This window comes from Tasmannia lanceolata, unplaced genomic scaffold (genome assembly GCF_043159265.1).
Source record: "Tasmannia lanceolata isolate RefF3 unplaced genomic scaffold, GAP_Taslan_0.1 ptg000008l, whole genome shotgun sequence".
In the NCBI taxonomy this organism is placed as follows: domain Eukaryota; kingdom Viridiplantae; phylum Streptophyta; class Magnoliopsida; order Canellales; family Winteraceae; genus Tasmannia; species Tasmannia lanceolata.
The window spans coordinates 59,500,739-59,526,720 of record NW_027518685.1 but is presented as its reverse complement, the minus strand read 5'-3'; the positions used below and the strand labels follow the sequence as shown (position 1 = coordinate 59,526,720).

General features: G+C 37.7%; 1 protein-coding gene across 2 annotated transcripts; it reads right to left on the bottom strand.

The window, feature by feature from the left end:
- Window positions 1-25,917, bottom strand: LOC143885400 (uncharacterized). Of its 2 annotated transcripts, none has more exons than XM_077389554.1 (8): window positions 25,781-25,917; window positions 24,730-24,896; window positions 23,225-23,471; window positions 10,148-10,212; window positions 9,996-10,040; window positions 1,778-1,902; window positions 1,057-1,165; window positions 1-267 (listed from the first exon to the last, which is right to left on the bottom strand). In XM_077389554.1, the coding sequence occupies exons 2-8, from the start codon at window positions 24,874-24,876 to the stop codon at window positions 229-231; spliced, it is 777 nt and encodes a 258-aa protein (XP_077245669.1). In that variant the 5' UTR covers window positions 24,877-24,896; window positions 25,781-25,917; the 3' UTR covers window positions 1-228. The 2 variants fall into 2 exon arrangements, with proteins under 2 accessions (XP_077245669.1, XP_077245668.1); XM_077389553.1 differs by having other exon boundaries at window positions 25,655-25,791.
- Between the last annotated feature and the right edge of the window lie 65 nt (window positions 25,918-25,982).

Genomic DNA, 25,982 nt, shown 5'->3' with positions numbered 1-25,982 from the left:
TAAAAAGAAGATAAATCAATAAAAATGGTTATAACAATCATATTGGCCACTGCCAACATACATTCAACAGATACTTGAAACTACGCGTAGGAGCTTTCATGCCATAAGTACTAACTTGTAAACCTGTCCAAGGAGACTATGTCCTCCCTGTCCTTCGATGGTTCATATTTCCAATCCATATAAACAATTTACACAAAACCCACATTTATTCCTCATTGTGATGCTTTCTCAAGACCCAAATACCTCTTCATTGCACACTGGGCATGCCTGATCGAAAACAACACATGTATCAATAAACAAATATCCTTTCTCTTAACAAAATGAGAACATACAAACTGACATAGATATCTGAGTATGAATGAATAACCAGCCTATAATTATTTAAATTGCCACAAAACTACATTAGATGGCACTAAATTCACCTAATCAGAAACTGGGTTGAAATGTTATGGGGATTTGCATGTCATATAAGTTATAATTTTTTTCTGATTGAAATTTGATTCACAGTGCAATTAATTCATACTTGACTGTTATTAGGATTTAAGATTATGGCCTGCTTGAGTGATGTAGAACAAATTTACAATTGACGCTCTGATACCAAATGATGTAGGACAGATGGGAAAGGAAATTGATATCCAATATTGATTTTTCTTGCTCCGATGGGAACAAATCTACAATTCACAATGCAATTAACTCACGCTAGAAATTGATATCCAATATTGATTTTTGTTGCTGCAATTCCAATTTATTATGCAACTTATGACAAAAATATGAACCAAGAGTCATTTGGGTAATTCTTGATTATAAGTATCGATAATTTTTTTTTGAAAAGTATTATGAGTATCAATAATATATGTCAAATATGAAAGCAAGTAGAAGATACATTGCTGAACATTTTAGTAAATAACAAAAATTTGATAACCAATCCCTGTAGGATAAAAATTACAACAGAAAAATAGATCTACTCTTGGCTAATTACAACTGTAGGACAGGCTCACAAAAATAGACAGGAGCAAAAATTGTTATGATAGTGATGACATAAGCACAATGAATTACCTTATTGAGTTTCAGCCACTGAATGACACATTTTGAATGATATTGATGCTTACAAGGCAGAGTGATCAAAGTGTCTCGATTTTTATATGCCATACAACAGATAACACATCTGCAATCAGAAAATATGAGAAGCACTAAAATTTAAAAGCAATGACTAGAGCTATAGCTATGAGAACAACTAGGACACAACAAGAGCACCTTTATGTCGACAAATTTGGAAACCCACTGACAAAACACGTCATTGGCAAGTGGTACTTATTCTTTAAAGTTTTTCACAGGATGGCCTTCAGCCATATTTTCATTTTTGTAAGAACTAGTGTTATGTGGAGTCCGTGGAAAGCAGGCTCGATGATAAGGTTTTGAAAAAAAGGGGAGGGGGGAACTGATGCAGAAATTTTGTTTAAAGAATAGCAGAGGCTCTTGAGGAACTTTGGAAGGGGAAAAAAACTTGACAAAGGACGAAATTGGGAAGTTAAGGTCTTGCACACTTTTAAGAGATGTCATGAGTTGGGTGATAGACTAGTCAACAGAGGTTACACTTGGAACTCGAGCCGACCATAGAGGTGGGAATTGGTTGTATTGGCCACACTCTTGATTGGCAATAATTGTCCCATTTATTGGAAAAGAAACCTAGACTATTACAAAAAACTACCAACTACTTTGCTATGGAAAAAGTAAAATGCAATGGAAAAAAGTAACAATTGAATAAAATGGATCTTACTCCTCGTGCTTGTCCTTTCTTGAGAATAGACCTGTTTTGTACTTGAATGACGGCAAGTAGGAAATAAGTTCATCCGACAATCCCTTACTTTCAGTGCCAATGACTTCTCCCAATGACTGCAATTCCTGGCATGCAAATATGTTTCAATTGATTGCCTCACATCAGGCAACAAACAAGAACTGTTCAAATTAAATCATTTATCAACAAAGCAATATGGATTGGATTTCATAGCAAAAACCAATACAGGAACTTTGTATTCAACAAGTAATAAGATTTTTTTGGGCAGTAAACTTAGAAAGGAAATGTAATACTCTGTTTTTATGGATAAAAATAAAAGCTAATATATTTCTAACAATGTAGAATTAAATTAGTAGCAATTGATTTCCTTTTCACTCATGCACTGTCTTGTCTGTCTAATGCGAGAGCTTAAGATGAAATTAAATATCAAGAACACAACTAAGAAAAGAAGAAGAAAATGGGAGCATGCTCAGCCCAATTGATAGATCATCAATTACATAAGTTTACCAAAATCAAAAATCCCCTTCTGAAGAAGGTTTCAATCCCTATAAATAAAAGACTCCAAGAGAAAATTCATCCAAGCTCCTCCACTAGCTAGCTTAGGGACTTACATATCATAAATTACTTTGGAACTCACAAAAATTTGACTAGTTTGGGAACCCAGAGAAACAGTCAACCAAAACAATCATAACTCTCAACCCTTTGACCGATTTTTGAGCTACTATACTCATTGGAAACAACACAAAAATACCTACATGACTTAGGACACTAATATTAGGATCTTTCTTTCGACTAGGATTAGTTTCCTCTTTTTCCACTTGCTTTTTATCTTTAGTCAGTAGACAATTTTAGGTCTTTTTTTCGTTGCTTTCTATTTTGGTAGGATATTTTAAGTATGATTAGATTTGGTCTATGAATGGTAGTTTTAATTGCTAGGATTCTGATTTTTGCTTCAAATACATGACGTAAAAATGTAAAAGCCGACAATGGAATAATATCAAAGACGTTTTGTCTCTCTATCTCTCTCTTCTTTCCTAGTAGATTCTAGGGCTATTCTTCTTCTTCCTAGTGGATTCAAGGGAATATTTGGATATCGTACGCTTCGGCAACGGTTCTATGTTTGATCTGCTGCGTTGGTATCAGAGCGAGGCCTGTCCTTGGATCGAACCCGCTTGAGGGTGGCCGTGGGAAGGAGGGAGTCGCGGACATGGTTTTAAATTTCGGCCGAAACGTTTCGTTTCGGCCGAAATATTTCGATTTCGGCACAAACTGAAACGAAATTCACATGAAGTTGTTTCTTTACAAGATTTTGCAGAAAATTTACCAAACTTTTACCAAAATTCTGCTGAAATGTCGCCGAAACTTCGGTTGAAATTTCATTTTTGGAGTTTTTTTTACATTTATAAATGTACACCGAAATGTTATAATTTCCACCGAAATTTATGAAATTTCAACTGAAATCGCTGAAATTGACACTGAAATTTTAGACATTTCGGTCGAAATTAAAAAAAATAAACGAATCATAATCATATTTTTACATGATTTCGTTTGAAATTTCGGCCCAAAACCAAAACATTTCGGTTTCAGTGGTGGCTGAAACCGACACCGAAACCGAAATATAAAACCTTGGTCGCAGGAGGAGGAGAAGGGAGGGAGAAGAAAAGAGAAGGGAGGGAGAAGAAGGTGAAGAGAGAGAAGAGAGAAGAGAGAAGAGAGAAGAGAGAAGGGAGGGCGAAGAAGGAGAAGCCTTCAAGCCTTATCAGAAGAGTACATTTCATTCCAAGTCTGCGATATTTCCTTAGATGTTTCCAAAAACATCACATTAGAGCTCACACATGGCACCATAGAATTACATACCCAAGTCATGATTAGGGCATCAACATGGATCCATTCATCGTAATTTGAATCACTTTCCTTGGGTTTTCTTGAGGAAATATGTTTGATCTTCCCAAGAGCAGTTAGAAAAAACCTGAACAGATTTTTCCCATTGTAAATAATTATTACCATTTAATTTGATGTTGGAAGAATGATTATGCATAAAATTTGATGTGTATGTAACTCTCAATTTTGAATCTATAACAACAAGGATAATCCTTCTAGGTTATACAACAAAATCAATGAACCCTCCAGATTGCTTATATGCATGCCACAATGCATAAACAAAAGTTGAAAGAAATCACATCGCACATACTAGATATGATGACTAACCAACCCCTCTTTAATCAAAAGAGGACCTGCAGCTTCAACCATATCCAACTTGAACTTCGAACACCAAGTCAAGTACCCACGCGAAAGTGGCGAACTATCCTTAGTTCTTGACATTGTGAGGCACAAATACACATCAATGGTTGTACATAACCATTACTTTCCATCTAAGTTATAAATTCCGTTTCGTTCACCATATCGTTTTGGCGACCGGAACAGAACATTTAGGTGTTTTGTTCGTTTCGTTCCACTACGATGAGGGAAATATTTTTTAATAGTAAAAATATGAAAAAAAATCCAAAAAAAAAAACATATATGGTTAGAAAAATATAAGAAACAATTAAATGAACAAAATATGTAAAAGATCCAACATTTACTTAAAGGAAAATCTTAAGTCTGCTGACTAGTGCCTGACAAGATGAAAATTTTTTAGAGACCAAATTATGAGATTTTTTTTACCGGACTTTTAGGATTTAATAATGTTTGGACATTATGGAGTTCATGAATTTTTTAAATTAGAAAAATACCCCATTGTTTGGAAGTTATGGAATTTAAGATTTTGACCCGACCCATTTTTTTTGAATTTTGTACTAGAACTAGAAAGTTGACTTTATATCCTTTTAGATTTGGGTCTTGAAACTATTTTTAATAGATCCGAATGGGGGGTATTCCCTTATTTACATGTAAATCTTAAGTAAATGTAAATACTAAGAAAAAAGAGGAAGCAAAAGTGAGCACCAAGAAGAGGGAACAAGAGGAGATGAACACAAAAAATGGGGAATTCCGGACGAAACATGGCGTTCCACCTGTTTTGTCTGGAATTCCGAATTCCATCAGAATTCCGGCCGGAACAACCGGAATGGATCAGAATCTGGACCTGAACGGCATATACGGTCGTTCCATTCCGGATTCCAGACCGGAACCGGAATTCCAGTCCATTCCAGCCGGAACGGAACGAAATTTATAACTTAGCTTTCCATAGAAACACACAAAAAAAAAACCACAAAAGCCTAAAGTTTTCTCCTTCCAAGGATCCTCTAGCAACAAAAATTGATGAAATCCACGATCTTGTGGGGTATCATTCACCCTCTTTTGACTCATAGGTGGAGATCGGCAAATTCAACAGCGGACAAGTTGGCAAAAGATGGCTTGGAAAGAAAGGAAATCTCCTGCGTCTTCTTGAGTGCTTAATTTCTGTACTTGTTTTTGCTTATGCCTCCGCATTGCGGTTGCGGATAATCCATCTCAGCTGATTTTGATATGGGGACATCTTGTTCCTGGATGGATGTTTTTATCCTTTTGAAATAAAATTATGTTGTTACCTTCTCAAAAAAAAAAAAGGATCCTCTAGCAAGGGAAGATGAAAAGATTTTCCGCTCCGATACCCATGTAAATGATATGAAACAAGAAAGAGGAGAGAAAAGAAGTGAAGAAGAAGAGAGATGAGGAGATGAAGAAGAGAAGAGACGAAAATATGAAGAAGATTTTAGTTCATGTGATTGGGAAAACCCTAACCCAAGAACCTAAACTAGCAACTACTCAATTTTGAAAACATCAAGTCAACAACAGAAGGAAAAGAAAATGAGTCTACACCAGACTATTCTAGTTTGCAAGGTACTTCTTTGCCTCCTGTACCAGATTCTTCTTTATTTACTTCATATCTTTTACATAGATCTCTTTGTATTTCTAACCCTCCATATTGTTTTGGCTTCCTCTTAAATATATCTAGGAAAACTTAGACTTGCACTATTTAACTATTCCATCTACTTATAAGAAAGTTGTCCAACAAGATTGTTGGGAAACAGGCAATGGAAGAAGAGTTGCAGGCGTTGCATGATAATGATACATAGGATATGGTACCTTCCCCTCTTGATAATTCTATTATGGGAAATAAGTGCATGTATTGCATCAAAATCAAGTTAGATGGAACTCTAGAAAATACAAGGACCAACTAGTTACTCAGGGCTATAAACATGAGTATGCCATCGATTATGAAGAGCCATTTGCTCTAGTGGTGAAAAAGACTACCATGTGCACTTCGATTACTATAGTACCTGCTCGTCATTGGCCAGTATATTAGATGGATGTAAAGAACACTTTCTTAAATGGGGACCTTCTAGAGACAGTCTACATGAGCCCTCATCTAGGTCTAGAGATATCTTCTTTCCTTCCTCTGGTATGTCACCTTAAGAAATCCCTCAATGGACTGAAGCAAGCCCTTTGTACATGGTTTGACAAATTTCGAGTGGTCATCATAATCTATGGATTTCATTAAAGTGCTTTTGCTATCCTCTCTTCACTAAGCGGACAACCACAACATTTCTCAGTTGAAGGCATTGCTTCAATGCCGCTGAAGGACTTGAGAATATTGACATATTTCCTTGGTTTGGAGATATCTTCTTCTGGTCGTGGGACATTGGTGAGTTAAACTAAGTATACCAAGGATATTATTGCTCTTGCTCATACCCAAGGATTGAAATTTCGGAGTCGGTTTCAGTTTCAGCCGAAATTTCAGCCGGAATTTCAGTAAAAAAATCAGAAATTTCAGAATTTTTAGCCAAAATATTGGCTAAATTTTGAAAATTCCAGGAAAAAAATTACAAAAAATTGGCCAAAATTACAGAAATTTTGGAATTTCGGCCGAAATTCGGAACCGACACCCAATCAAAGTACTTTCAGTGTTGGTCCTAGCCGAAATCCGAAATTTCAAACCATGCTCATATCAACCACTGGGTGGTGCATGTTTTTGGCTGATTTCTTGATTCATAGAAATATAAGAAACAAGAGGTGGTGTCAAAGTTATCCGCAGATGCAGAATATCAATCTATGTCTTCTGCATCAAGCGAGATTGTATGGCTACATCATCTTCTCGCAGATATCGGTGAACATCTTACTAATCCCACACCTCAATGTGCTGACAGCAAGAGTGACATATAGATTCCTACAAATAAGTGTCTCAAACACATAGAGTAGGACTGTCATTTTATCTGTTAGTGTTTAGACTGCAGGCCCATCACCTTAACTTATGCTCCATCACAGTCTTAGTTGGTAGATTTGTTTAATAAGGCTATCAGTCGGACTCGTCAAGACTATCTTTTTGGCAAATTGATGCACTTTTATCCCATGCATCAATTTCAGGAGAGTGTTCAAGATTTTTTTATTTGCTGCTTTATTTGTGTGTTTTGTAACGTTTTTAACTGAGACGTCATTGTATTTAGGATAGGGCACATCTCATTAATAGCACTTATAAATACAAAGAATTGAGTAAATATACATGTGTGTGTATGTGTAAACTCCCCAAAAATATGGTACGGCCAACACCATATGATGATCCAAAAATCATTTCCATAGGATGATCCTAACCCTCCGATCTAATCTATTTTTTATGACTACTCTTTTTGAGATTTTACACGATGTGTGGCCGTGCAAATCCGTATTTTTTTTTCGAAAAGTAAGGTGCTGCCCACACCATAGGATGATACAAACTGCCCATTCAATGGGCAACAACTTAATTAGGTTGTGCCCCAAAAATTATTTCCATAGGATGATCCGAACCCTCAGTTTCCATAATGTGCAGTCCCTGTATAGATCTCTATAGAGCAGAGGGTTGGGATCATCCTATGGAAATGATTTTTGGGTAATCACCTACTTTGTTGTGATCCAAATGGACGGTTTGGATCATCCTATGGTGTTGGTCGTACTCTATTTTTGGGGAGTTTGCATAGGTAAGCTCCCTATGCAAACTCTTAGATTCCCTTTTCCTTGTATATAAGAGCCACCCAATTTGTGGGCTAAGCCCTGTCTTTCTCCCAAAACCTAACATTCTCCCTCTTCTCTTCTCTCCTCTCTTCTTCATCCTTCTCTTTTACTACTTCCTGTACAGCTTCTGATTCACACTTCTCTTTTCTACACCACTCAAGTCACATCCATTGTGAGTGTGACTGACAATAACTATCATGTAGAAATGTAATCACCAATTTGAATAACAGGTAGAAAATGTACAAGCATTTGCGCAAGATGATCAGCCCCATTTAATTGTGGAACCACCTCCAAAGTCGATAATATATGTGAGAACTCAACATGGGATACATCCATACAGTTTTACATTAATTTGAAAGATGTACCAATATATCAATACTAGTTAATTAAAGCCTAGACTATAGGAAATGTATGAAATGAAACCCTGATATAGATATGGATACAGAAAGTTGGAAACACTGGTGTGACTCAGCAGAAACCTGGAATCACTACAAGTATTTGCTGTTCTATTGACACATGGAAATGGTACTTATTCCAACACTTTTAAGACTTAAATATGCTAAAAATACTTTTAGGAGAAGAAAACTATTCAAAAACAGTAAGATACATGATATTCGTCATTGTACTATTTTGTATTGAATTAATTTATCAATATCTACTACTATATAGCAGAAGAGAAAAGGAGAGAATTTTATCCATTTAACACGTCAATGTCGATGATTTTTACCGTTTTTTGCCCTCCCCACATATCTGTACATACTAGCTATGTGAGGGTAAAAAAAGTATGAATGTTCAGAATTATTTGCAAAATCTGTAGCATTAACACGTCGCTGGTAATTTTGAATCTGGATTTGCTAGCCACCTTCTCCAAACGCTACGTCTTGCCCATCCTTTGCAATTGTATGTATTCAGAGATTTGTCTTATTAGATGAGATGAAAAACTGCACCGAAATACTATTTCTTGAAAGGTTGCTAGCAATAATAAGTAAAGAAAGAAGCTAGCAATAATAATCATTACGGAGTAAAGTTTGGGAGGGAAATTATGGACAACGGGTACCTGGATATGACAATTACGGAAAAAACTATAAAGAAGAGGAATCAAAATATGACAATTACGAAAAAACTACTTTGCCTCATTAATTTTTTGAGGATATTACGAATTCCGCACACCTTTAAAAATATTTACAAATTCCGGGCACCTTCAGAAGAACAACTGATTATGGAAACCTCTATAGATTGGAGGGCTAGGATCAGCCTATGGAAATGATTTTACGGGCACAACCTATTGATGTTGTGTTCCATCACATAGTTACCAGATTCACCATCCGCCCTCCGATCCGCGATCCGGGGTCGCACGATCCGAAACGTGGTTCACTAACGACCCGGATCGCCAAAAAAGACGAACCGCGGCGACCCGCAAGGGAGAAAGAGAGAGAGATGAATATAGACTAGAAGAGAGATGGAGAGAGCTACAAATTTTATATATTTTGGGTTGAATTGGAACTAGAGCTTTATTTTGAAAAAAAAATATGTAGGGCATACATGAGGTTTTTTTATTTTTTTATTAAATGGATGTAGTATGGACTATGGAAGGATATTCATATATTCCAACGGGAACTTTCTTTTTGAAAAAATATATATGACATACACGAGGCTTTTATATTTTGTGTATTAAATGTGTGTAGTGTGTACTATGGAATGACATTCTTGTAAAAATATATGAAATTATATATATATATATATATATATATATATGTATACCCTCATCGTACCGCGTACCGGACTACCATCGTACCCGTACCCGTTCCGCGTACCGGAACGAACCGCGTTCCAGGTAACCTTGTTCCATCACATGGACGGTTTGGATCAACCTATGACGTGGTCCGTACAGTTCTTTGTCGACGATGCATGGGGTTTTTTACTAGTATATATATATACATATATATTGATAAATTATAGATTATCACATATAATAAGTAATTTTCAGCACAACATGAAATGGCTACCATCACATCTATGCCAAATCTACAGGTACCTTGTACCCAGATTGGTATCATACAATTGATACTAGAACTCGGCCGAATATCTTTTTTATTAGAAGTTATTTAAATAATTCCAAGAAGCAAGAATAACTATAAATTATGATTTTCCTTAATACCCATGCCGACATGTGCCCAAAAGGTTTTTGTTTTTAAAAGATAGAGTATCCTCATTAAATAGGCATGGGAAAGCTCACCTCATACGTCATATTATCTGGGTCAAGATTATCTTGTCTTGCTGCCTGCATATCAACATAGACAAAATTCTAGGTTCGTACAGAACAAACTAGACTACCAAAATGTTAACCACAAAAAGAAAGGTAAAGGAAAAAATAAAATTATAGATTACCAGAGTCGTCGTGTCAGTAGAGTTGACTTCTCTATTAACTGTGGAAGATGGCGAGGGGGTCGTTTCTTGACAAGAGATATCAAAAGCACAAATGTTAGCAGCCAAAGAATAATAACACGGTCATGATCAAAAGTCGTAAATGTACAAGCACAGCCAAAAGGATGAAAACTGTAATAATATAATATATGATCAAAATAAAGCACAATTTGCTTAAAAGGCCAGTTCAAGGCTTCGAGCATAGAACCATTTATGATCAAGACATTAAAAGATGTGACACAAAGGATTCAAGCTATTAAAGGTTTTAGGGAGCACTGATGACCAAAAAAGACCTTTTCATATGTGATTGATGTGGTTACGGTATTGCAAAATCACACAAGGGACTCAGCTAATGTCGAATGAGAATTGATTTATTTATTCTGAGAAACTGAATAAATTATAGCAGCAGTTGCAAAGTGTGGTGATATCATTTCAGGAAATCCAACCAAGTTATGACTTGGGAGTGGAAACAACTGTAGGGCCAGAACTGAGACATGTCCAGAATGTGATGCTTTCAATCAGAATGACAATGAGATTAGTTTCTTATTGCAAAGAGAAACTTGAAATAATATTTTCATAAACAAAAAAAGAGTGTAGGCCATATCATTGTTTAACTTAAACTTGCTTATTTGTTTTTGGAGGTTTTTCATAAGTTAAAAACTCTAAGAAATTACCAAAAAAATCTGTGAACCTACAAAAAAATAGACATTGAACCTACACAGATGATCCAAATACGCCATTTGTTGTCTTAGGACCAGGTCTTCTATTATTATGGAAGTAGACAGAATTGATAAACTTTTAGCATGGTGGTGCAGGGACAATCTTCCATTTGCAGCTTTGGAAATGTTGCTTCTCATAAGAAGAGGGGCTGGGGACATTTTTCATTGAATTTAGAATAAGCAATCGTGAGATTTAAATACCAACCAAATCTGCATTTTTAAATGGACAAATAACTGACTTCTTTAAGGTGAAAGATACCTTCACTAATCTTGAAAAGAACTAAGAATATTCTAAAGTCATCTTTTCCACCACAAAAAAAAAAGAAAAGAATTGAAAAGCCCTTCTAGCAGCAAAAAGCATCGTCTCTTGTATTCTATTGAAAAATCTACAAGAATTTAGAGGAAATCGCATCTTGCAGATGCAACTATTGTTTTGAAAAACTTACAATTTACAATTCAAATCTTACTATTCAAATAAGATCTTATGCATTTCGATTTGAATCCCATGATTGAATTTTAATTTGTATGATCTTACGATTTATATGATTCATTTGATTTATCCTTGTTAGAAGCCACCAAAGAGGGAGAAAGAAAAATGATAAGAGAAAGAGTGAGCTAGGGATCCTCCCCCTCAACACGGAAGAGAACATACAAAAGACTACTATGCCCTTATGGCTACAATACACACCCACACACACTTCTAACACTCCCCCTCAAGCTGGAATGTATATATTATACATTCCCGTTACAGATATCATTTAATTTTGCATTACTAAGGGATTTAGTGAAAACATCCACTAGTTGGTCCACAGACCGAGTGAAGGAAACATAAATCTCGCCACAATGAATTCGTTGGCGAATGAAGTGACAATCAACCTCTATGTGCTTCGTTCTCTCATGGAAGACAGGATTGGTAGCTATATGTATCGCAACCTTATTGTCGCAATAAAGCTGAGCTGGAGAAGATGGGGAGAAACCAATCTCAGATAGGAGTGAACGTAACCAAAGGAGTTCTCCACTAGTATGGGACATAGCTCGTTACTCTGCCTCAGCACTAGACATGGAAACAATGTCCTGTTTCTTACTCTTCTATGACACTAAATTGCCGCCAACAAAAGTACAATATCCGGTGGTGGATCTCCTATCTGCAGGAGATCCTGCCCAATCTGCATCACAAAATCCTTCCAACCTGATATGCCCATGCTTCGTGAATAGAAGGCCTTTGCCTGGTGCCCCTTTCAAGTAGTGAATAATCTGAATCACTGCTGCCAGGTGGGAAGTACGGGGTGAACTCATATGTTGGCTAATAACACCAACAACATATGATATATCTGGACGAGTGACTATAAGATATATGAGCTTACCCACTAGCCTCCTGTATCTGCCAGGATCATCTAACAAATCCCCTTCTTCTGGAAGAAGTTTCACATTTGGGTCCATAAGAACTGAGGCAGGTTTCACTCCAAGGTAACCTGTCTCGTCAAGAAGATCCAACATATATTTCCGCTGCACATATTTCCGCTGCGAGAGAAAGATACCTCTAGTAGAATGGGCAACCTCAATGCCAAGAAAGTATCTAAGACATCCCAGATCTTTGGTTGAGAACTCTTTCTGCAAGAATGTCTTCAGTTTCTGTATCCCCATTGCATCACCGCCTGTAATGATAATGTCATCAACATACACTATCAATAGAACACAACCAACACCCGACTGATAACTGAAGACAGAGTGATCAACAACGCATCGCTTCATGCCAAAGCGCATGATAACATCGCCAAACCAGCCAAACCAAGCTCTAGGGGACTGCTTCAAGCCATATATAGATCGCCGCAACCGACACAGTGAGGAGGACATCTCCCCCTGAGCAACATACCCAGGAGGTTGCTCCATATACACCTCATCAATAAGCTCTCCATGTAAGAAGGCATTCTTCACATCTAATTGATGTAGGGGCCAGCCGTTGTTAACTGCAAGTGAGAGGATAACCCTGACAGATGGTATTTTGGCAACCGGGGAAAATGTCTCCTGGTAATCAACTCCAAAGGTTTGAGTATAACCTTTGGCAACTAGGCGTGCCTTAAGGCGCTCAACTGTCCCGTCAGGTAAGTGTTTGACAGCATAAACCAAGTGGCAGCCCACGGGCCAAGCTCCAGGTGGAAGGGGAACCAAATCCCATGTATGATTGGCCTGAAGGGCCTCCATCTCAAGGTCCATAGCCGCACGGGGATCAAGAGTTGCTGGCAAGGACTGTGGCACAGAAACAGAAGACAAAAAAGATACAAAACTCCGAAACATAGAGGTCAGAGAGTCATAGGAAACAACTGAGAAAATATGATGAGCAGTACTATGAGACGAGTATGCGAGACAATGGAAGAATCTGCAGGTACCTGAGAAGAGGTAGTCGTGATCTCTGGCTGAGATGTCGATGGCGCAAGAGGAGGCTGATGCGTTGTAGACTTCGACTTGCGTTGATATGTCTTCGTAGGAGCTAGAGGAGGCGCCTCTAGAGCCTGTAATGAGGAAGGCTCATAAACAGTGCTAGACGGAGGCACCAGCAATGGAGGAGACGAGGAAGGAGAAGGTATGCAAGACTCAGGGACCAACAAAGGAGGAGACGAGGAAGGAGAAGGTATGGGGTCTGGAAGAGGTAGATGAGGAAGCGGGATGTCCGAATCAAGAACTCTGGGATGATCCTCATGAGGAGTGATAAAGTAAGACTCAGACTCAAAAAAGGTGACATCGGCAAAGACAAATGACCTACATAAGCGAGGACTGTAACACCGATAACCTTTCTGGGTCTGAGAATACCCAAGAAAGATACATCGCTCATCGCGAGGGTCAAATTTATCTAATCCAGGGCCGAGGTTGTGGACAAATCACACACAACCAAAGACTCGAGGGGTGAGAGGAACAAGGTCATGCTGGGGATGTAACAAGGCGAATGAGAATTAACCACCAAGGACAGAGGAAGGAAGCCTATTGGCAAGGAAGCAGACTGTAAGGAGGGCATTACCCCAATAGGTCTTACGGACCCACATTTGAATGAGAAGAGTGTGGGTCCCATCCAGTAAATATCTCAACCTACGTCCTGCCACACTATTTTGTTGGGAGGTGTGAGCACATGAAGATTGGTGGATGATGCCACGAGTAGAGAGGAATTCTTGAAAGCCATTAGATTGTGAAAAGTACTCTCGAGCGTTATCAGTGCGCAAACATTTGATTGAACGACCAAACTGATTTGCAACCTCGGCATGAAAGATGCGAAAGGCAGAGAAAACTGCTGAGCGGTCTTTAAGCAGATAAAGCCAAGTCATGCGAGAAAATTCATCAATGAAGATAATAAAATATCGGTATCTAAAAAGAGAGGTAGTCCGCGCGGGACCCCACACATCAGAGTGTACTAACTCGAAAGGGTGCGAGACTTTACTAACAAGTCTAGGAGGAAACGACACATGACGGTGTTTGCCAAGCTCACAGGCCTCGCACTGAAACGGCTGAATGGGTGTAGGAACAATGGAGGTCCGCTGTAGACGCTCGAGGCAAGGACGACCAAGGCGACAGTGCCACTGATAGGCATCGATGGAGCTGTGCAAAACAGTACTGGAAGGGCCACAGTCGAGACGATAAAGCCCATCCACCTGACGTCCCGAACCAATCATTTTTCCAGTCAAGAGATCCTGAAACAAACAATAAGATCGATAAAATGAGACAGAGCAATGAAGATGTTTGGTAAGCTGACTAACTGAAAATAGGCTAAAAGGTGAGTTGGGAACACATAAGACAGAGGATAAGGTAAGGCCAGGGCGTGGAGAAATACTGTCAATACCAGAGATAGGAGTAGTACTCCCATCAGCAAGAGTAATAGACTGCGAGGATTGGGGCCGAAAGGAACTAAGAGATGAAGATGTACCTGTCATATGGTTCAATGCCCCGGAATCAATGATCCAGGAGTTGGAGCTAGAAACAAATGAGGCACCCTGCGGGCGACGGGATAATCAAAGGCGTTGGAACTCATCATAATCAGCTCGAAAGACAAAGAAGCCCTCAGAAGGGGCGGTTGTACTGTGCTGTGAAGAGGAAGCCAATATAGCTGAAGGAGTAGAAGCCAAAGGGTGTACAGAGTGAACGATGAGGTGGATGGAGCTCGGGATGAAGAGCATAACAAGTGTCAAGATAAGGTCCCTCCCGCCGACAATGAGAGCAATATAGACAGGGACGACCACCAGTATCACGACCGCCCGTAAGATCCCGACCACCAACATGTACACTACGGCGACTACCACAGCCAAAGCTACCGCCACCACGGGTAGCACTATCACTAGTGCTATAGGCAGCAATAGCAGAGCCATCAAAGGAATCAGAATGAGTAAAGGCGCTAACAAGGCACCGCTCAGCGTTCGAATAGTCCTCCATGAGAAAGGGCACATAATGAGGTGGGAATGAACCATCCATCAATGAAGAAGAGGTAAGTAAAGAGGAAGCTGAAGATAATGTAGAGGGAAGAACCGAAAAGGTCAGGCTAAGAGAGGGATCCGCAATAAATGGAGGATCCATGAAGAGAAAGACAGAAGAAGGAGCTCAAGCACTACAACTGCAGAGCCCGAAAGGAAGAGAGGCCACTAGATGAGCCAAGAGATAATACCGCGGCTCGGATGACAACCACTACAACCGAGAGAGATGGGAGGCATGATAAGGCCTCGAAGAGAAAAAGACATAAATATACAAAGGAATCGGAGCCGTGCAAAAAGTTATGGGGACAAATGTTTAGGCCATGAAGGAAGGGACAAAAAGAAAGGAAAAAGAAAGAAAAGGAGAAGAGGACTAGGGTTTTAGAATATGTAGAGCTTCAAATGGTGGAGCTTGGGGTGGAGGAGGTCGTGGTGGTGGTGGAGGAGTAGGTGGAGGGTGGTGGTGGTAGTGGTGGAACTATAGCAGGTACCGTAGCGGGTCACTATAGCGGTTCACTATAGTGGGTATTGTAGCAGGTATTGTAGCGGGTACTGTAGCAGGTTACTGTAGCAGGGAGTGGAGGAGAGGAGATGGGAGGAGGAAGGAGGGCTTACAAGGCGGTCCCTCGGGCCTCAAACCCTAGGGCTCTGATACCATGTTAGAAGCCACCAAAGAGGGAGAAAAAAAGAGGAAGAAGAGAGAGTGAGTTAGGGATCCTCCCCCTTACTTATGTATTTATAGGAAAGAGAACATACAAAAGACTATTATGCCCTTATGGCTACAATACACACCCACACACACTTCTAACAATCCTAATGAAGTTTTGTTTAAAAGAAAATAGAACTTCCGACCTAATGAAGTCTTGTATAAAAGAAAATAGAACTTTCTTTCGAAAGACCTCCTTTCCCTCTGCATTAGAAGCCTTTGAAGCCCTCTCGTGAGAATAAAGAAGACCAAGAATGAGGAAGCGGAGTTCAAATGAAACAAACCAATTTGAACCAGTGAAGCACAGGGCACGTGCTTGACGAGATTACTTACATCAAGGATGGAGACAACCATAAGGTGGACAACATCGACGACTTAACACTTTTTTATAGTTGATTTTTGGCAATTGATGTTTGAGACGTTGAGAATTGATATGATATTATGTCTTTTATTATTTTTATGTTTATTATCCGATATGTATGGTTTGGATGGGAAATAGATGATTAGTAAGGGACAAGTTTGTTAGCAAATAATTTATATTATGATATTTAATAACTAATCACGGTAATTTTTATTTAAATTAATAGATTTGGATAAAAATAGATAATTAACTATTTTATTATTCTCTAATTTGCTTACGATTTTTAATATATCTATAATATATACTAACCATGTTTCTTTCCATTGTAATTCAATTTTTTTTCTAAGAAAAAACTCTATTGGAAAAGCTCTCCCCTAAAATTCAGTTTTTTCACCACGAGTTCTCTTTTTCCGCTTTTAAACTGGTTTTCCAAAACACGGAAGTGGGACAAGTCAAACAAGACCTCCTAACATTTCGGTTTCACATGGTCCATGTCTTTTCCCTAGCTAAACTAACATAGAGTTATGCATTGCGGCGATTCTTCCAAGGACTTCAAATTAAATTGAATTCATGTCCCCGTTTATTTCTATTTACTTCTTTGTGTCTTCTTCCTCAGCTCTCTCTTCTTCAAGAAACATACGAACAGAATGTTGATTTTTTTTATTTTTTTGAAAGAAAATTCATTAGAAAATTCAAAATTCATTTATTCTTCTTACGCAACATGACGCATTTATTCATTTTGTTTCTTTATCATTCTTAAATTCGGTTTACCGCATTTTGTTGTTTTCATGGCAAAACATGTATTTAAAGATGTTTTTGTAAAACTAATATGACGCGATGGAGAGAGGTTCTTGCGTCTTTTAATGCAGTTTACAGTGTCGTTACCAGTTTCAAAACGCTTAATACTTATATGTTTTGCAAAAGTGACTATTCATTTTCTATAAATATAACGTAACAAATTTGTAACGATGTGAGTTTGTATTTGGATATTCTTTCAGCTTCTCTCCCTTTAAAAAACCACTTTTAGTTCCTCTCTCTGATAAAGGAAACATGAGTCAGGTCCGCACGGCGACCAGGCTGCTTGAGTGCACTTCCCTGGAGTGGAGTCATTGTATCCTGGAGGCATATGCAGGAGTTCCCATTTGCACTATCGATTTGTCAAATGTGGAGGCGATACTTGCCTTAAGGACAACAGATTTAGATACGTGTCTCAACTCAACAGATAAGTTCTTTCTTCTTCTTTGTGCTTAACAGTTTGATTCCTTCTACATGTTGGATTCAACTATTTGCAGTTATTTCATTATCGGATTCGATTACTTGCAGTAATTACTCTATTTTCATTGAGTGTATCCGTAGGGACTAGTCCTACTCCCAAAGGGGGTGGGGACATCCTACGTCATAAAAAAAAAATTACTCTATTTTCATTGTTTTAATCCAGTAATTACTTCATTTTCATTATTTTAATCCAAATTGAAGTTTATGGTTTTCTCTTTGTGGTTAGTATCCTTTGACCTTCTCCATTCTAAATCCAATTTGGTAAGCCACACCCAAAGTCCCCACTGCACCGTGAGTAGAATGAGAAGGAATCATGAGATTCTTGTAAACGAAGCATGCAATTCAAACACTAATGAAGGGCCACCCAATTGCACCATGATCATTGAGATTTCTGCTTATGATAGCAAAGCCAACAACAAGGTCGGATTCATCTAACAAGTTGTATACAGTTTTTAATCCGGTGATTCATTGACTACAATCGGTTTATGTTCATGACATTTTAAACTATAATCTGAAAACTAGGAATGTCATACTTGCCATAAACGAACGAATGTCATACTTAAAAAATCAACACGACAAAATGCCTAGGCATTTTTCGCCATCAACGAACAAATTTCTTCTACGAAGAGAGAACTTCGACAATCAATGAGTGTTCTTGCCGTGAAGATGTTATTTGCCGAAAAACCGATCACATACAGTTGAGTCTTCCATCGTCTTCCACCCCTTTGGTCATTGAGGATCAAACCTCAGCCAAATTCAAACGAGATCAATGCTTCCTGACCGCCTCCGCCGTTTACTCAAATCTATTTGCATACCGCCCTATTTCTCGGACGTCGCTTTTTCGAAGAACCCAAGCCCCCAGCCAATGAAAATCAGCCAAGGCCAGTCAATGCCCCTACAACTATGTTTTCTACACCTCTCTCTCTATCTCTCTGTGTAAAAGCTTTTTTTTTTTTTTTTTCATTTTCTCTGATCTGGGTACATATATCTGAGCGCGAAAAATACAGGTTTTGTTTTCATAGTCGAGTTTCTCTGTGATTTTCGTTACTTCACTTACCAACCGTAGATTTACGGCATTATCCACGAAAAAAAATCCATGGAATATTTGTTTACATGAGATGAGAGAAGGGTAAAGAGGACTGGTGAAACAGAGATTTTAAAGGGCTCTAAAATCCAAGAACCCCAATGCCAAGAGAAGCTCTTCAATTTCGTTCACGTTAGCCCATTCAGAAGTCGATATCATCCGATTTATTCTCCCTTTTCTTTTTTCTTGATGGGTTTTTTTGTTTGTTTTGGGTTTTGCGTAGAGAGGGCATCAAAACTCGCTCCAGATGATGCCTGATTTATTGATTTTTATGCGGGATTTGGGCTTCTTTTATGTGCTAACCCAACAATAGGTTGCTGATCAGGTAAAAGCACTCTTCCCTTATAGTTATTTGCAATATACAACACATCCATCGGTTTGAACTCCATTAAATATGAACCATTGTCACTCTTAACAGATAAAACAATCCAAAGTATCTAAGTTGATGTTTCTGTTTACTCAGAAGTGTGTATATGGATTTCTCTGTCACCGCGGTATATATGCGTTGCGGGTACAGGGGTTCGATAACCTTTTCAAAGTAACTAGATAACACAGATTGTGGTGATATCGAAGGAGGTGCTTCCTACTTTAAACTTAAATAGTACGAAACTACATCTTTGATAGACTTGGAAATTTGGGGGTCGATCATGACTCAAACCCTGTACTCCAATTGCAAATTCGGTATATCATGTTTATTCTGCTAACAAGTTTCCATCTATTTAATTGAACAAACAGATAATTCTATTTTACATCATGTTATTCAAAATCACCTTATGATACATTTCTAGGTCCTGTATCTATTCCTGCTGCTTTCAAATGACCATATCTATCCTTGCTGCTCCCAGATGACCATATGACTGATAGATTATCCTCATCAAAACTATTTTCTGACCTTCCAGATGACCATATGGCAGCTCTAGGGTACATGTTATCACAGATACAATTTGGTAGTAAAACAAAACAAATGCTACCAAAGACATGAAATGGAATTACATGACATAGGATTCATGTAGGCATCCAATTAACCAAGTACACAGCAGAACTTGCTTTATCCCATTAGGTCTTTCCAATGAACTTCTGGAAAGTAAACATTGCTTTTTTCACCCCATTCTTCTATCTTTCTTGGGTGGCGCCCACCATTTTGCACCAATATACAACACATCCATCGGTTTGAACTCCATTAAAAATGGGCAGATTTGCTGAGCAAGCCACTATAGACACACCATCTCCATGTTGTTACTCATCCAACCCATTCATTCCATAGAACCTCACATAGATAGGGTGTTCCTAACAAACCATCTCCATACAATCATCCTAACAACTCGATCTGTAGAAGCCTACTTTCTAGCCGTCCATTCTAAAACTCCACAAATCAACAGATACCATGATCCTATGGAGATGATTTCGTAGGGACACCCTACCTATGTTAGGTCCTATAGAATGAACAGGTTGGATGAGCCAAACAACATGGGAGATGGCGTATATAGAGGGCTGCTCGATACCTCAGAAACCTTTTCCTGATATATGGTCTCTCTCTCTCTCTCTCTCTCTCTCTCTCTCTCTCTCTCTCTCTATATATATATATATATATATATATATATATGAGAGAACGGTTCCTACACATATGTGTAGATAAGTTATCTACACACTAGCTTAAATACAGTGGGGGCCACATTATTTGGGTGATCCAAACCATTCATTTTTAAGGCCCTCACATAGATAGGGTGTCCACAAAAAATAAGATCCATAGGATCATCCTAACCATTCGAACTGTGGAGGCAAAAAATGGACTAATTTGTGAAGGTTTAAAGACATCCATTTTACCTGCACAAATCATTGGGTTGGGATGATCCTATTGATCTGATTTTTTGTAGACACCCTATCTATGTGAGGGCCTTTAAAATGGATGGCTTAGATCACCCAAACAATGTGGGCCCTCACTGTATTTTAAGCTAGTGTGTAGAGAACTCTCTACACATATGTTTAGGAACCGTTTTCTCATATATATATATATATATATATATATATATATATATATATGTATACACACACGAATGAATGTTACGATTTTCGAAAACATTGGCTATAGTTGTACCCTCCCATTCCTTTCCTGTTGCAACAATGATTGAAAAGTTGTTCGACTTTCAGGAGGGAATCCCAAACAACAAGAATAAAGCAAAATTATGGTAAACACGAGGAAAGTCGTGAAGAAGGGAGCTAACATGACCAGTATTTCCACATCAAAGAGCTTACTCGGTAACCCAAAAAAATACAAGTGCCGAGACTATTTGATGCAGCACCGTAAAGAAAAATTGAGGAAAGGGGAGAGAAATAGACGAAAGGGGATAGAATTAGAAGAAGAATATGGGAAGAAAAGAATAGAAGGAGAAGAATAGAAGGAGAAGAATAGGAGAAGAATAGGAGAAGAAGAAGAATAGAGGAGAAAGAGGTGAAGAAGACTAGGGGGATAAGAGAGGAAATTAGAGGAGAGAATCTCAATTCTAATCAATAATCATCAAAAGTTTCAAAATAATCTGTAAAGAGGCCTATATATAAGCAAATAAACAGCTTAAAAGATAGAAACCTACTAAAATAAGAATCCCTAAAAATAACATGGAAAATAAAATCCTATAAACTAATAACATGGAAATAAAAATAATAGAAACTAAATAATGCGGAGATAAATCCTAATATCTGCATCATTCTCCCTCGGTTGAAAAAGAACTCGCCCTCGAGTTCTAGTCCACCTTGGTCAAAGAAGTAAATAATCCACTGAAGTAGTAGAGCGTGTAATCCGATTGGAAGCAATCATAATGTCTAACGCTCGAGACAATCAGGAGAAGCATCTGTAAGGGCGGCGGAAGAAGAGGAAAGAAAGTGCCCATGTAGACTCATGCGAACAGAATCTACGCTGGAGAAGTAAACTAGCTGAGAAGATCACAACATACTCCTCCTGGATCGGCAAAACAGCTATGGGCAGTATCAATCCATGATCAGCATCAAGATGGTCATCTTGTGCACTGAAATCGGCAGGCTCTGATACCAAATTGATGCAGCACTGTAAAGAAAAATTGAGGAAATGGGAGAGAAATAGACGAAAGGGGATAGAATTAGAAGAAGAATATGGGAAGAAGAGAATAGAAGGAGAAGAATAGAAGAGAATAAGAGAAAGAAGAAGAAGAATAGAGGAGAAAGAGGTGAAGAAGACTTGGGGGAGAAGAAGAGAGGAAATTAGAACGGAGAATCTCAATTCTAATCAATAATCATCAAAAGTTTCAAAATAATCTGTAAAGAAACCTATATATAGGCAAATAAACAACCTAAAAAATAGAAACCTACTAAAATAAGAATCCCTAAAAATAACATGAAAAATAAAATCCTAGAAACAAATAACATGGAAATAAAAATACTAGAAACTAAATAATGCGGAAATAAATCCTAATATCTGCATCACTATTTCTTCAAATTTTTCCAACTGTATATCTACTGTTTTCCAAGAACAAACTTGTAGTAACAATGCTTCTGGGATTTCTTGCCATTAAACTTTCTTTTGCATGACACATATAAGAAAACCTTTCTTTAGGGAAGTTATTTAAAGAAATTTTCCCCAATTTTAAGTATGCTGGCTTAGAGAAATACAATATGCATGCAAGAATAATCACCAACAGGTTAATCTGGTGAATCATTTCAACAACTTTCTATAGATATTTTTGCAAGTAAATAAATTTTATACAAGGAGACTTTTACATAGAAACAATAACTTATAGAATGCAGAAATCTTTCATATACTCTTATTATGGCAATGAATCAATTATTTAATTCAGAATACATATTTCTGTGGTCATGAATAGCTATATAGCACAAGCTGTGTCTATCTATAGCAAGAAGAGAAGCCATCAGAGATATCTAAGTGCAATACAGAACAGAAGCTAAACAACCCCATAAAAACGAATGGAATAAATGATATCAAGCAAAATAATCACAACATTCAGATATTAAATTGAACTCAATAGAAAGAGAACATGATCTAAAATGTCAGCCGAAATCCGAAATTTCGGCTGGTACTGACAACAAAAGTATTTTGATTTGGTGTCGGTCCAAGATTTCGGCGAAATTCAGAAATTTCGGTAATTTCAGCTGAAATTTCGGCGAAATTTAATTATTAAATTGTTTTCCCAGAATTGAAAATTTAGGCCAGCCGACCCCAACTAGTTTGAGACAAAGGCATAGTTGAGTTGAGAATTGAAAATTTAGGCCGAAATTACCAAAATTTCAACTAAAAATTTGGATTTTTCCAAATTTCGGCCAAAATTTCGATATTTCGGGCTGAGGCCAAAACCAATACCAGAACCGAAATTTTAAACCTTGCAAGAGAAAGAAATACACTTTATAGAAACAAAAGCATCAGATTCATAGAAATCTTATAGCTGACTAGAAACCATTGTTACCAGCCTCAGTTCTAGTAGTTTCAGTAAAGGAAGTGCCGGCAAGCTCCAACTCTTGCAAGGCCTTGGCCAGAGCTTCATCCAATGCTAATTGTGACTGCATATTATGAACCTGTGAGGATTCTCCCTCTTTTATAACGATCCTTCTCTCACCACTGCTTTGATCACGATTTGTATTCGGGCCGGTACTTGCAGAAGCTTTGTCTGTACCATTCCCAGTGTTTGTTTGGAATGACTGGTACACACTTTCCTGCACCAAAATCACTATAAAAAAACCTACGCAGATTATAGTAACCCGGAACAGAGGATCAAATTATGTTTTAGCTAAATTACAGTATGCCACTTGGGAAGGGCTACATGTGTTGGTATTAGCACATGTGTGGTAGCTGACAACCAAAAAATCCGGCACATGGAGATGAATATACTTATTAACATTTATTATGTAGCAGTAACACATCATGACACGAGAAATTGAAATACTATAAAGGGCTAATTACTCATATGGCCCAGCCCAAGCTTCTTATTACTCATATACCCAGTCCAAGCTTCTTCAGTAAAACTGAAATGATAACAGACTTGCAAGTTGAAACCAATTCTGGAAGATATTACAATCTATTAACAGTGTTGATCAAGAAATTGGTCGCTCACACTTGGGCCCTGTTCGTTTAAGATTATCTCGACCGATTGTGAGTCCAAAACCAATTATTGGATTCAAAATTAAATGCGATTTTCAGTTTAATAATTGGTTTTGGACATACATTCGGTTGTCATAATCTTAAATGAACAGGACTTTAGGGTGTTGGGCTTAACACACTTTATTCACACTATTTTCCTAACCTTACAACTCAATCTTAAGAAGAAGTGAAACTCAGACCCAGCCAACTAGGCCATAAGATGAATTGATTAATGAATAAGAAGAGCATCCAACTCATAATAAACTTCAAATGATTAAAAGAAGTAAAATATTAATAATACAATTCATACTGCAGGCCATCATTTAAACAGAAATTCAATTTCATCACCCATCATCAGTAGAAGTTTTACATTGATCAACCATAAGTCATTTCGAGGTATAATAGAAATACAGATATGAGTAAATGATTGACCCAAAATCCAAAGCTTGGAAAGCTCTGCAAATATTAGCCATCTCACTCCTCTACAAATAATATTCAGATTTTCCATGTCACAATCTAACTTTCCATCACAAGCAATCCAATGCATTTCCCCCATCATACGTCAGTTACCCATAAGGTCCATAACCGACATAAGTTTGCATGAATCCCTAGTTCATAACTGAATCTAATTCAAAGAAACTTAGAAGCCTAACATGGACTTTCTCATTCTACCAAAACTAAATTTTCAAAATCAAATTATAACCAAGCCATGCATGAATTAAGTAAAATTATTCAAATCAAACCAAACTCCAACTCTTACCCCTTTTAAGCACACCAAGCCAACAGAAAGACACTAATTTCACCATATTGTATTGCATATCTCGTTAGTATTACCTGATCTAAGAGAACCTCTTCGAGCGAAAGATCTCCATGTTCAACATAATATCCTTCAAAACTCTCGTTCACTACACTAGGGACACCACTATTTACGTAATGAACCTCCACCTGTTTCTTTCCCTTTGTTTCGTACTCTACCCCCATGACAACCGATCTTCTTCTTTCTGTTTTGAATCATATCACAAATCGGCTCAATTATAAGTAACTCAAAATATCAAAATTCACAAAGATAACATCATCCTAACTCAACATTCATCACACAAGCAATCCAATAACCATATGTGCATCAACCAATATTCCATTTTTTCAAGTGGGTCTTACTCTTCTTAATGTTTTATGAATTTTAGTCTTCAATTGACCAAAAGACGGTCTCTATGACTACAGATATCCCATCTAAGATACTTAGGCCCTGTTTAGATTACAAGAAAAACTTTTTTAACCAAAAAAAACTTTTCTGGGATTTTTTTTACTTTTCACAATTTAGAGTGAAATGATATGATTTTGATTAATTTAGAGGGACATCATTCTAAATCGAAGGTCCCTCTAAATAAAATTGAATAATGTGGGTTCAAGTTATCTTTTTCTGTCTGTAAAAAAATGTAGGAACTTTTATAAATATTTTCCTTTCTAAACTTTTCTAAAAAATTCCTGCAATCCAAACAGGCCCTTAGTCAAACACTTACAAAACCCCCCAAAACAATGCATAAATCTAAAGATATGTTCAGGTTGTGGTGAATTATTCAAAGATCAACCCATCACAACCTCAATTCTAGACAAGCAGAAATTTCAAGCATAGAAAACAAAAAACTAAAAAGATAAAGAACACTTACCGTTCACACAAAAAAAAAAAAAAAACCCCTTAAATGGCCCAAAAAAGAGCATTTAGCTACTCAGGGAGAGACAGAAAAACATGGAGTAATACCTGAGAAATGAGGAGGGAATTATGCAACTCCATATGCCTAAAATTGGGTGATTTATATGAAGGTTTTCTTGTGGAGAGTGAGGTACAGCGAAGCAAGTAAGAAAGGCCCCATGATGTGAAATATACCTTTTGAAAATTTGTTGGGCGATGATAAATTCGCACCCTCTTTACAATAATTCGCACCCCCTTGAACGTGAATTTACGTTAAAAACCGTGACAGTCTGCCACAAACCCTCGTTCACAGGGGCTGCGAATTTATCATTGCCCAAATTTGTGAATGTATTTAAGAAATCTTGACGACAAGACTTCCAGATCCCAGCTAATGTCC

What these genes read in the sequence shown, in the direction of transcription:
- LOC143885400 (XM_077389554.1), bottom strand. Translation starts at nt 24,876, where the DNA reads ATGGGGGTAGAGTACGAAACAAAGGGAAAGAAACAGGTGGAGGTTCAT. An exon ending in AACTACTAGAACTGAGGCTG is followed by an intron (nt 10,213 to 23,224) that starts GTAACAATGGTT and finishes TCTCTTGTCAAG; the next exon opens with AAACGACCCCCTCGCCATCT. An exon ending in AGAAAGGACAAGCACGAGGA is followed by an intron (nt 1,166 to 1,777) that starts GTAAGATCCATT and finishes TTCTGATTGCAG; the next exon opens with ATGTGTTATCTGTTGTATGG.